This window comes from Condylostylus longicornis, unplaced genomic scaffold (assembly GCF_029603195.1).
Source record: "Condylostylus longicornis isolate FDR11 unplaced genomic scaffold, ASM2960319v2 ptg000013l, whole genome shotgun sequence".
Lineage (NCBI taxonomy): Eukaryota > Metazoa > Arthropoda > Insecta > Diptera > Dolichopodidae > Condylostylus > Condylostylus longicornis.
The window spans coordinates 13,312,934-13,327,369 of record NW_026577982.1 but is presented as its reverse complement, the minus strand read 5'-3'; the positions used below and the strand labels follow the sequence as shown (position 1 = coordinate 13,327,369).

Below are 14,436 nucleotides of genomic sequence, written 5' to 3'. Positions count from 1 at the left end.
GTCAATCTACACTGCTGCTGTTGCTGCTCCACTAAAAGTAATTTAATCAAATTCAATGGCGTGTGCTTTTTGTAATCGTTTTTTTTTTGTGTTTTGTGTTTTTTTTTATTCCTTACTGTAATTTGAACGGTAATTTTGAATCCAAAGGAGCCAGTTTGATTTTTTCTTTGCTGTTTGCTTGTTTTCATAAAAGAATAACACTGACCTACACCACATTTTAAGGTCGTCTTCTCAATTATACTTATGTTGTATTGAATTACAATTGAAGTGTGAAGTTATTTGAAATTTTAAAGTAATTGAAGATTTTGTGACTTCTTGTAAATAAAATAATTTTAATATAAATAAAGTTGGGTCAAACCAATGGTTTGTATTGTAGCACTTTTCCCTTCAGCAAGTGAAAATTCTGTTTTTAAATACAGTCTATGTATACCTATCACACATTCTAAAAATTATTTTCATTCATATACAAAACTCTTTCTAGGATTGCATATATTTAGGATGATACATACATGCAGTCTTTGAAATAAAGCAAAAATTAATATAAAGAGGGGTTAACATAATGCTCGATTTTAAGGTTTAATTATGTGAGTTAAGAAAAATAATTATATTTTTTAATGTCATGGAATTTACCGTTAGCTTTTTGTGTTTATAGAAATTTGAAAAAGCTTGTGGTTTCGGAAATATAAGGTGTCAAAAATTCAAATTTTACAAATTTCAAGAGGCAATAACTTGAGAGGGGAAGGAGATGGAAAAAAATTTTCTTACAACGAAATGAACTATTTGTTAATATCTAAAAGCCCATAAAATTTCAAGCTTCTGCAGGTTGGGGTCTAGAAAATAAACGACATCAAAAATTTGGAAAAACGGACTTTAGATAACGGTAAATTTGACCGGCCATTTTATTTTTCTAAAGTTAACCTTTATTATACCCCGCTAGGGGAAGCAAGCCACTGCCTTTCTGCGTTTGCAAAATTTGAAAAATCCTTATGGTTTCATTGCACTAAATAGTTAAAAAATGGGATTTTTAGGGTTTCGGGGGGGTATAACTTCTAAAGGGGGGGAGATAGATAAAAATTTTGTTCTACGAAAATAAGTTCCTAGTAAAAATCTATGTACGTACAAAATTTCAGCTTTCTATCTTCAAGGGTGTAGAAGTTTTGTAAACAGACACACGGACAGACGGACGGACAGAGTGAAACTAATAAGCACTTTTTTTCAAAAATTTTTTGGAAAAGTGCTAAAAAGCACGTGTTGATGGTAAGTTTAATGTAACTTAGAGACTTTATTTTTGTATAAGGTAGGCACTGAAAGCAGTTGGGAGAAAATAATTATGAAAAAAATGTGCTAACAATAAATATTTTTAATAAATTTATAAATTGCACCTTGCAATGTTTTTTTTTTGTTACATACATATGTGTACCTAAATACATTGTTGCGGTTTTCATATTTTGTTCATGCTGATTACGAGAATACATTAAGTTTAATATTTAATTAAAATAAGTCTGATATTTTGAAAATTACAATAAAATTAAAAACCAATTTAGTAGAATGTTTCGATTAAAATTATAGGAAAATTTACGTTAGCATATCATCTGTTAAACGGTTAATATAAAATTCCGGTTAGTTTCCCAAATTTTGCACTAGAAATTCAAATATTTTTTGTGTTTGATATAAATTTTGCTCGCATTCGAATGTTAAACGAATATGATTGAGGGTAAAACATCTATGTCTTCAATTTAGTATTTAATCTACATATCGTTTGATAAATAAGATACTTCTGTAACTGCTATATAAAGGATAAAACTCAAGCAGAAACTTTTTTTATAATTTTTTAAAACTTTGAAATGTTATTTGCATAGAAACCCTGTTCAAAATACTACGAGAGCGAAAAATGAGATCTAGTTACGGTACAAGCTCAAGTCTCAAAATTTAATTTTGCAAAATCGCATAACCATAAGGTAAGAGTGCAAAAAAATCGACAATCCTATCATTTTAGCTAGGAAAGAGCTAAGAATGAAACAAATTTCGAGCGCTTGACAAACCCGACTGCTCAGACTCCTTTCACTGTAACTATACCGAAATATTGTTAATGATCCTCTATCAAGTATCGTGTATTTATGTTTAATTTTTTTAGGAATTAATTTCGGTTAAAAAAACTATTTTAAATATAAGAAAAACTGGATATGTCACACGCTCTATAACTTAAATTTAAATGAAAGTGTATTTTTTATTACCAGAATTTTTTCATTAAGATTTCTTGAGATTCATGAATTCTTATACAGTTTATTAACAATTTTATTATGTGCATTCCATATTCTTCTATAATATTTTTATAAATTATTTAAAATAAAGTAAAAAAAATTTTCATTATTCTCAATACATTATGAATAAAAAACGCGTTAACATTTTAAATTTTACCTTATTTTTGATTTGAATTTCATTTCAGCCAACTTAAATGGTATGTCCCTATATATACTAGCTTTTAAAGCAAGTTATTTTATTATCATTTTTACTCAAATGAAATTCATATGAATTTTTTTTTTGTTTCTCTTATTTATTTTAATATTTGAATTTTTAGTCTTCTTTATCCTTAAAGTTCATTGAATTTTTAATAAATAAATTCAAGACAAAAATTATTAAATCACATCTTTTAAGAAAAATATCAATATAATCAAATTCACACACTTGCTGATACTCAATCAATTTTGCCTTCTATTGTGGCTTTCTATATTGTAGATTGGTTTCTTTCATGGAACAATGGCGCTATTTTGTTGATGAATTTCTTTCTTTTGTATCTTATATAAGATTTTAAAAACATTCAAAAATGCAAAAATTTAAATGAAAGCAAAAAAAAAAAAAATATGTAAGTTGAATATTTCGCATAATTTCCTAAGACAATAAAGTAATATTCTCGCTGTTAAATTTACGGGAAAAAAAATTGGAGATTTCAACAAATAAAAATATACAGAAAATAAAAAATAAGAAAACAGAATCATCGATTCCCTTATACTTGCATATTATATTTACAAGGAAGTGTCGACATCTTCGACAATTCAACTAAAAACAGAATAAATGACATGGGTACTTAGAATTACATAAAACATTTAAAATTGTAAAAATTTATTGTAAACATGAAATTGATTTCCTCTTGAAATTCAATAATTCTATTCAATCTACATAAACATAATGTTGGCGTATAATATAAACTTATATAATATTATATAAGTATATATAGAATGTATGCGTTACATTCAATATATATGTAAGGGGTTTTAATGTAATGTTCCAGTACTAAAATGTATATTTTATGTTATTTGAATTTCTTAAGCGTTTCATTCATACTTAGTTTTCAATCTATGTACATGTATATCAACAATTTACAATGAATAATATGATTGTGATAGGACTAACCGATCATGAAAATTTCTAGGCAGGTTGCAGCTTCATAATGAACTGTATATCTGTGGGTATTCAAAAAAAAAGCTTAAATTTGATTAAGAAAATAGACTGTATGATATTAAATAGGTATGGTAAACGGTATGGCTAAAATTTTAATTGGAAACTGTTCTTAAATCGCTTACAAAAATTCTTTTAAAACAATTGAATTTATATATTTCAAGAAGGCTCCCATTTTGATTAGTTCTCTTATGACAAATTGTATAAATTAAATGAATTGACAAGTTCTGTTGAATTGGACATCTTGCATAAGAGCTCAACCTTTAATGATTGAATTCTAAAATTTTCCCTCCTAAACTAGACTAGAACCACTGCGCCACATTTTTTACATGTGCCTACATGTCCTACACTATATTCCTCGCTGAAACTTTGCCTCTTCATAATATTCCGGCTGGTAATCGCTTAGAATTTTACACTAGTTCAATTTAAGCTTGATTCCATTTCTCGATCCCACTTCACAATTTACGAGTATTTCTTTTTTGTTTACAAAAAAAAATCACTGAACTAATGTTATGTTTTAAACAAGGAAATCAACCCTTAATATTAGAAGTTTAGAATTTCTAAAACTTAAGAGAAAATCTGTCAGAATTCAATATCTACATACATACATGCAATTTAAAGTTGAATACAATTTATAAAATAATTTCAAGTACACATTTTACAATATCATATACATATTTATTCAGAAAACCACTTGAAATAAAAATATTGATGAAGGCGTTCCTTGGACAACATTCATGTCAATTCATTTTTGCAACTTAATTCCCAGTCCCTCTATATATGTATATGAATGCTGTTGACATACACACGAAACTACTATAATATACTGAGATATTAAAGTAAGAGTGACAACAATATTAAGAAGTTGAAAAACAACGGAGGAGTATAAAAAGTAAAAAAAAAAAAAAAACTATTGAATTGTTGTATGTACTTGTGATTAACTGGGGATTCTTCCTTTTATTTTACAATAAAGACCCAACAAAAAATACATATATTAAACAAGTACACTGCGAATTGCTTTTCAAAAGATTTTAAAAGAGATCATGAATGAAAATTTTCCTACCGTCTTCCAATTTCTTATTCTTCTTTTATGAGAATACGATCAATGTATTAATGCAGGTACATGTGTAGAAACGAAGCTATCGTATAGGGTATACAAAGCTAAATGTATAATAAAAACGACCAAAAAAGTTGTTTTAAATCAGGTCCAATGGAAATAATACAAAAGAATCATAAAGCATGTATCAAAAATTTCACATGAGATTGAATACCGGAATAATAATAAAAGTAGAAAAGGAAGAATAAAATAACAAAATCTACGATATCATAAAAAACAGAGAGATGAAACAGAAACAAACAACAAATTTCGAAGATCGACGATGAAGATGAAAAATATCAGAATCTAAAGTATCTTCGAGTATTTTCTATACGCAACATTCAGCTATACACTGGTTTCTTGTTTTTATGTTCTTTTTTCTTTTGGTTTTTGCTCGAAATCAACAAAATCGCGATTCAAAAACTGCAAGTGCGGCCTACATAAAAGGATGGAAGGATTTTTTTTTCTTTTTTAATTTTTTTTTTATTTTTCCTTTTAATGTTAAGATTTGAGAATATTTGTTGTTGCTGTTTTTTATTAATTTTTTGGTGTTTTCTTTTTTCATTTTAGTTGATATCAAGCAATAGATATTGATGCAAACAACAACTTTACAGGATAGAATTTAGGAATATTAAAAAAATTTCCATAACAATTTAAAACTAAACACATATATAGTTCGGAAATTTGGAGACAGCCTAAGCGATTTAAAAGTAATTATTGTGATTGCAAGTTGAATGAAAAACAGTAGAAACAAAAAGATTATGAGAAAACACTCAAAATTTTTCGGAATAATTTCAAAATTTGAGTACCTGCTAAAATTTTTAAAGTTTCTAGATCGAATGCTCTAAGATCCTCCATTATACTAAAAATAACACTCATACACCTTAACTAAGTAAATTAGCAAATTCAATTCAGTATTTGCGCTAGTATACCACTCTAGCTTATATTTTGGAATTCACCACTCTATGATTAATCAAAAATCTATGCAAAATTAGATGGTAATAGGAAAATTATTTCAGTAGATCCCATTTGAACTTCATATACTACATAACCTACATAAATAAAAACTACATAAATAACGAATTCTATAAACTGGAATTTGTGGAGTGAGGTGCTGATTTCACAAAGCACTAATTTCATTCACTAAATTTTTACATATTTATCTCTGTAATTAACCGAGTATGTAACCGTATATGCACGGAAAATCATTGTAAATGCGGCATCTGATGAGCATTTTTCATATTAATGCTTACTAAATTATTGCTTTATAATCCTATCCGCGACCCTGATCTTTTTTGATCTGCAAATATTACAAAAAGAGTGAAAAAATTTTTATAAGAAATCAAACTGCAAAAAAAATGTTTTTTTTTTTCGTTTTCCTCGCATCGTAAGATTACATCAAAAGCAAATTGTAGTAAAAAAACTGAAAAAAAAAATTTTTTTCTTCAATAAAGTGTAATATCTAACTAGCATTTATACTATAGTAGTATAACGATAGTATCTTAATAAGATAAAAATAACTTCTAGTTAAGAATGAAAATGAGAAACGCTTAATATTTTTTCATTTTTTTCATTTTTTTTCATAAAAAAGTACTCAACTCTGATATTATGCACACTTTTACACACGACTTATATATTTGATATGATAATATTGAATTTATAGAAAAAGAAGAACAAAAACAAAATGTTATACGCATAATAATGTAAGTGTTATATTAAGTCCAACTTATTTGTAAGGATACAAATAAATTTCATACAAAAAAAAAAAAATAAGAAAAACATTTTTTTAAGAAAGAACAAAAATAATCTCATAGGATTCTAGTTTGATTTCAATTAGATTATTCTTGACAGGAAGAAGCTCTTGTCTTCGTCGTTGTTGTCGTCGTCGTCGTTCTTATATACTGTTACACAGTCATCGCTTATTTAGATTACTCTTGCGTTTTTCTATATAGTATATGTATACTAAAAACTATTCTATACATAAAAATTCATACTACTCTTGTATAATCTTGTTCTTTCGTTTATAGAAAAAAAAAAGTTTCCCACTGCAATTAAATTATTTTCGTTTAAATAAAATAACAAAAAAAAATTGGAATGAAATAAGATAATATATGAATAAAGAAGATTTTTTAATAACCGCTCAGAGAATGAAGAAAAAAGAAAGTTAGTATTAATGTTGTTATATAATACTCGTATTTAAGTGAGCCTGTATAATTCAGGTACAAATATATTAGGTATAGGGAATAAAATGTTACAATAATTTAAGATTTTCAAGAAAGTTGAATCAATAAATCGTGAATATTAAACTGATCAACCGATCATTAATTATTATAGTTTTAGTTTTCAAACATATTTTATATGTACGTAATTATTAGATATTAAATGAAAATCGAAAAAATTTTCGCATTTTGTAAAATTATATTGAAAGTTTGTTATTTTTTTTTTCGAAATATTTCGCTACTTTCAAATAGATTTTAAAATTTTAATAGATTTACTTGCCAATTAAATATTTTTTAATGTATATACAACAGAACAAAGGTATACAAAAATTGCTATAATGAAAAAAAAATTTCTAATATCCTGTAGTTAATAACTTTAATATTATTTTAAATATTTTGTGAATAGAAAAAACATAAAATTTAAATTATTTTACAAATAAAATTTGCAGAAATGCCTTTTATTTTTATAATACCTAGATTTATAAACTATATAAACAAAGGACCATCATCCATAATTCCATATCTTTTGGAGAATAAAATTACTTATTAGGTTATAATGTTAAATTTTTAAATTTAAAAATTAAGATTATCATATTTCAAATTATCTTATTTAAAAGCAGAAATTCTACTGTATTTTGCAATGGAACATAAAATTTAGTTACATAATAATATTAAATTAATAAAATAAATGCTATTTACCAATTAATTAAGCTATAATAATCAGATTTAATGGGTTTTATAGAATATCTGAAGATTAAATATGATGAAAATAGCTAAAATGAATTTAATTAAATTATGTTAATTCTTAATCTAAAACTTAACTCGCCAATTTTTATTTAAAACTGTGTTCCTTATTTCTTACGTTATTTGAAAATCAATAAATAATATTCAGAAAATGATCAAAATTAATTCTTAAATAAATTGAGGTAACAAATTAATTAAACAAATTTCTTAGCATATACATATTGTTTTGTACGGGCTCTTGTTATTTTAATAAAATTTAAATATTATAACAAAGGAGAAGAATTTGGAAGTATTTTTTCTAATAGTATTTTATTATTAAATTTTGAAAAACTTTTTCTTGTATTTAATTGTTGTCCTTTGACTGTCTTTTCCTCGTTATCCTAATCTAATTGCTAATTTAATAAGAAAAACATTAAACTTTGAAATAATTTGAAATTCCTGAAAACAATGTAGCAACGTATGTAAAAATTTAACAACGTATTATAAAAACTTTATTGTGTAAGAGGATCCTGTTATACAATATAGTTATATTGCATATAACATCTCCAAAATTTCCTATTATTATAATCGTTTCGGAATATATTCAGTAATAAAATTAATTTTTATATTGACATTTTCACATTTTCCAAAATATTTCAAATAAAATTTCACTATGAAATGAAAAAACGTTCAATTTCAGTATAACATTAATTTATAAACAAATTAATAATGCTTCAGTAATAATTTGGTCTCAATTATTTTTGATCATTTTATTACCAGAATACAAAAAACTCAATAATATTTTAAAAAACTTAAACCAATAAAAAAAAAATGTGTAAAAACTTTCAACAAACATTCATGAAATCATATACCCAAAAAGAACTGTCATATTTGAATTTCAAATTTAATCCGCGACCAATTATCTTCAAAATTTTGTTGCAGACTAAATAACCTGTTTAAAGAAAAATTTTTGAAAGGTCCTTAAAAATACATTCAATTCTCTTCCTTTCATATGCTTACATACAATCAAGAGGGTTTTTTACAAGTGTACATCTATTTTAAAAAGATCACAAATGTTAAATACTGTGTTGAATAACATTAACAGCAACAAGAGATCCCTCTGTTATATTACATTTTACACGTCGTATAAGAAAAAAACACATAATGCTTTGCTGAGTAAGGTTAAAATTAAACTTTATTAAAATGTTAAAATTATTTTTAATAAAATTTGAAAAAAGGAACAAAAAAATAAAATTTCCAAGTTCAACATTTTTTCTTAAATATTCACCACTTGTTAAACTGATTTCAATGTGGGGAAAAAATAAGTACATGTAAAAAGTTTGCGTCTTGTAATAGATTTTTGTCATACTACTATTTTATCTTACATTACAATGTACATTAAATTTCTAAAAAAATCGCTAATATTAAATGTCTAACAATATTTAACTCTACTTTTAGTGTAATAGATTTTGAAATTTTTCCAGGTATTAAATCTCATTTTTTGCTGCTTTTAATCAACGCTCAAAAAGTTTTGTTTTTCCTATAAATTTATTTAGTTTAAATTTATTTTTAAAATTGCTCTTTGAATTATCCATTGAACAAAAATGAAAAAAAAATCTAACTCTTTTCTATGCAGATGGCAAAATATTTTTCCAACAAAGAAAAAAATTATCTAAAAAAATATCTTGTAAAATCAAGCAGATGTTCGAATTTCTTTAAAGCACGCTAAATACCGAAACATATTGAATTGAAAATCTACTACCTATACCTCCACACTCTGCAACAGCAAGAATTTATTTTGATAAAAATAATCAAAAATTCACCTTGAACACAAAATAAGTACGACTATTCAACAATGCTATCATACCACCATCTGTGTAGTTTCAAGCTGTATAACAAATATCTTCCTAACTGAATTCAACATACAAATGTTAAATAGCGGACTCCAATTGGAAATTCAACATTCTCAATAATAAAATTATGATAGTACACAAACAAGTCTATAAAAAAACTTCTCTACCTAACATGTACAGTAAGCAAGTGTGTGATAAAACGAAAGAAGAAGCTGCCATGCGACTCACGTCTATGGCACGCGTTTCTCATTCTGTTTTCTATATCGAATTGCAAAACATATTTCGTTTCCAAACAGTGTACTTGAACTTCGGGAATATTCGTTTTTTCCCATAATATATTTTCAATTTTAGCTTTTTTCTTTCTCTTATTATTTTTGATTTCATTTTTATTTTTTTCTACATTCACACACACAATTAAATTTATTTTTTTCCTCTTTCCTTTTTCGTATACCTTTCAGACTGGTGTTTTGCTAACAGTACAAGTTAACGGTATGGTTAAAATATTAAGTTTACCATATAGGGTGAATAATTGTTTTATTCTATCATTTAAGGTATTTTGAATGTACGATCATTTTTATGGTGAGTGGTGAAATTTGTTAAAATAAAGAGTGAGAGAAAACTGTTAAAAGCTAACGTAAGAGAGAAATAGTAAATTAAAATGGATAAAGCAAAATAAATTACAGGTAGATAAACTGTAAAGATTAAAATTGAAGGGAATAGAGAGAATTAAAGGTATGGTGAACTTGTCTCATTTAAAGTTTATTAATAATTTAGAGTAGCATAAAAGGTAACAAAGTTGATGTAAAAGCAGGTTTACGTTGAATATTCTTATTCTGTAAAATATCAATGTACAAATGTATTATCTTTATGTATGTTCTACATGAATGCGTAACATTAAAGGAGATCAAAATAGAGAAAAACTCATGTTAAAAAAATATTGTATTCTAATATTAAGTCAAGCATAACTTAAATAATAAATTTCTTGAGAAAGAGAATATAAAAGCAAAATTTTAAAAAAATTGGTGGGGGATCATACATTTTGAACTCAACATAATGTTCAATGCAAACAAGGGAATTGGAAGAAAGGAAAAATTTAAACAAAAGGCTAGTTGGTATGGAAAAACACAACAACAAAACAAATTGTAATTTTTTAAAATGATCTTTATGTTATTTTTACTCGTTATTCTGTTAAAAAGTTGTTGTTGCCTGTGGGAAAACTCGCAAGTGTGCGGTATTATTAATAAGAGCTGTTTTCAACGAATCTTGCATTTGCTTATATGAAATTGGTATGTTTTTTACTTGATTTAAAGATTGGACAGGTATACGTTTAACATGATGGTAGGAAACACATCGCAATATTGTTATAATAGGTTGTGCGTTTATGTTTGTTTGAATGTTATGTTATATTTAATGTTATATGTTTTGTTTTTTTCTTTTCTGTATCCCACGCTCTCAGCAGGACTTATGTTCTTTTTTTCTTGTTGTTTATTTTTAGAGATCTTTTTTTATTTATTTCTTTTTTAATACAAAATGCATTGGTTTAGGACGAAGGGATTCATTTCTTTTATAGTTATCGTTGAGTTAACTGCTTTAATTTTAATATATTTTATTATTTTTTTAAATAAAAGAGAGCAAAAAAGGACATAAAAGTAAAAAGAAGAAAAATAATTTTTTTTACCTGTTCTGATTTAATGTCTTTAAGAAAATTTTTCGGTCTATATATTGGCAGAGAATTGAACTTGATCAATCAGTTTAAGATTTACTTCGCAAGTGTTCACATCTCTTCTCTAAAAATAAAATAAAAAACAAATCAGAAAAAATTATTATTATTGAACGGATTTAAAACAAAAAGTAATCTGAATTAAAAAAAAAACAATAAATACAAAAATTAAGTGATTTAATTTTATACGGTATTAAAAATTATCAAAGAGAAGTAAAAATATGGCCAGTGCTTGTATAAGACCAATAAATATAAATAATCAACATCGTAGTAATAATTTAAATTTATCTAGTTTACAAAATAATCAAAATTTTATAATAATATCACAATCGAATTTTAATCAAATAACACAAGAACAAAATAATACATCAGTATCACCACTACCTCTCGCAACAACAGCCACAACAGTGCCAGTAAATTCAATAACATCGCAAAAATTAAAAAATTTAGCTGTAATAGCGCCAGCACCAACATCTTCTTCATCCCTATCTACAATTACAACCACAACAACACATTCAAATTCAGTACTTGGCATGAATAGCATTAATATCCAATCAAATCAAAGTAATCCCACAATAATGCAACAGTCAAATAATTGTGGAATTGGTGGTGGTAATGGTAATAACAATAATTCAAATATTTATAAGAAAAAATACACCTACGCAAATATGCCATATGGTACTGAATTACCACCATCAGTTGCAAGACGTAATGCACGTGAACGTAATCGTGTAAAACAAGTAAATAATGGTTATGCAAATTTACGTCAACATATACCGCAAACAATTATTAATGCATTAACAAATGGTGGACGTGGTGCTAGTAAAAAATTAAGTAAAGTTGATACATTACGTTTAGCTGTTGAATATATACGCCGATTACAAGATGTCTTATTAATTGATGATAATATAAGTGAAATTGGTAGCGATGGTGGCAGTTTATATAGTAATAACAGTAATATATCTGGGTCATCAATAACTGATTGTGAAACAAATTCACCACAATCAACACCATATTATCATAATGCTGATAGTCCAATTAATAATCATCATCAACAACATCATAATAATAATATTAATGGATCATTATCAACATTAACAACAGGAACAACAACAACATTAACAAATGATAATGGATATATGAGTAATCATATTAGTTATTCAGATGCATCAGTTAGTCCAGCACCAAGTTATACATCAGATATATCAATAGGATCAAATCATAATAATCAACATAATAATAATAATAATTATTTATCACAACAGTCACCAAATTTAGAAAATCATAATCATAACCCACATCAACAATTTAAATTTGAACCATATGATAATGGTTATAATTCAATAACAGACACAACACCAGAAGATGAAGAGCTCCTAGATTATATATCATCATGGCAGGAACAATAATTTATTTTTTTCCATAATATTTTTGTAAGATATCAAGAAATGTAAAACTAATTTTACAAAGAAAATATAGGTAAAGCATTTTTGTTCCTAAAATTTTAAAATAAGTTTTTATAACACATAAGTATTTTGTATAAAAGAAACAAATGAGACGCACACAATCCAGTGAAATTTAAAACAAAAAATAATAATATTTTAAATAAAAATTTTAAAATATTAAAATTTATTTAAAAAGAATAAAAAAAAATTTGCTATAAAATCCAAATGATGAAAAATTCGAATATAATTTTTATAATGTATTCAAATTTTAGGACTCTAGTCATTCCAGTGTAAAGACAATAGTTAATTAGTATTAGTTAAAAGTATTAAATTCAACTTATTGAATTTTGATTTTGAAAATACCGCAATTTCAAATATTGTAAATAATTTTTTAAATTTTAGATTTTCCTCTTCTTTAAGTTAATTTTAATTTTTAAAAAATTTTTCTATACCTTTATTATTTCCATACTCTTATAAATAATTACCTATACATTGCTATTAAATTAAATATACTGTTCTTTATAATTATTATTATATGAAATTGAAATACCAGTTTTTTTATTATTTTTATTAAGTTTAACTTAAATTTTATTAAGTTTTGTTAATAATATTTTAAACAAACATTAAACATTACAAAAATTTTGTACTTAAAAAATAAAATTTATTATATTGTAAATTTTTAAAATTTGAATTTTTTACGTATTGTAATTATTATTATATAATAACATTTATTAATTTTATATTTTTCTATATATTATAAAGATTTTATAAAATTAAATTGAAAAATCTTGTTAAGTTTTTAATTTTTAAGTTTAAAATTAAGAAGCTCAGAACATTATAAAAAAATTGGAAGACACTAAACTATTAGAATTAAAATTAAGTACCTCTAGATTTTACAAAAAAAAAAAATTACTTTAGTGATAGCGAACAAAATTGGAAGACAAATAATCATAAGACAATAAAAAAAATTATTATATTTTTTTTTACATAAAATATTTTTTTATTAAAATAAAAAAAATCAAAATATTTTTGAAAAAAATTAAAAAGAAATTTTTTATTTTAACAAATTTTATTTTTTTTTACAGATTTTGAATTTTCGATTTTCAAAATAATTAACCCTTTACACTTATATTTTATACCCAATGCAATGATGCTTTATTATTTAACCACAAGTTTACATAAGTTTTAAGTGCGCCTATCTTATAAACTTCCATGATTAATAAAAAAAATCGAAATTTTTGGCAAAACTTTTTTTATTTCTAAGAACTTTGCCAGAATTGTAAGTGAATAAGCTATTTCATGAAAATTTTCAATAATGAAGCAGTAAAAATTCTTAATTTAAGATTACCAATTTATTTACTTGAATTTTAAAAGAACATATTCGATTTAACAATCTAAGATCGTAACTCCGTCACCATATTTGTAAGAAAACATAATCTGCGATTAAATCAGTTTACACCTCCTTGAGATTAAAGTTTCTTTCAGTTTGATTTTAAATCTATACTTTAATAGTAAACCAAAATCAGATTAGAAAATTAAAATTTCATTAGCAAATGAAACTTTCGTTAGGATTTTAGAAAAATTACACAAAATCTTTAAAAGAATAAGAAAATTCTTTAAAAGAATAGACGAAAACCGAACATTTAACCTGCTGATATTCTTAGAAATCTCAAAAATCAATTTAAAATTTGAACATTACCAGTACTTTATGTTTTAGAATTCTAAATTTACCTGTTTTAATTTCAAAGAGAAAGAAATTTTTTGTCAACAGGTACATAAGAAGATTTTCAAATTTGTAGATTTCCACTTTGTATAATTTAAATTTTTATTTAATTCTATTGTTTTATATTTTTAAAAATACTTAACTATTGTTTTAAAGTAATTATTTTCTTATAGGGTAGGTTCAGTTGGACAAAAAGTATTA

The 14,436-nt window shown here is 24.8% G+C and overlaps 1 protein-coding gene across 1 annotated transcript; it reads left to right on the top strand.

Annotated features, from left to right (window-relative positions):
• The first annotated feature begins 9,045 nt into the window (after positions 1-9,045).
• LOC129605379 (achaete-scute complex protein T3-like) lies at positions 9,046-12,495 on the top strand. The gene has a single exon (XM_055515100.1). The coding sequence runs from the start codon at positions 11,289-11,291 to the stop codon at positions 12,474-12,476; it is 1,188 nt and encodes a 395-aa protein (XP_055371075.1). The 5' UTR covers positions 9,046-11,288; the 3' UTR covers positions 12,477-12,495.
• Positions 12,496-14,436: the final 1,941 nt, after the last annotated feature.

Coding starts and splice junctions, on each gene's coding strand:
- LOC129605379 (XM_055515100.1), top strand. CDS start 11,289: ATGGCCAGTGCTTGTATAAGACCAATAAATATAAATAATCAACATCGT.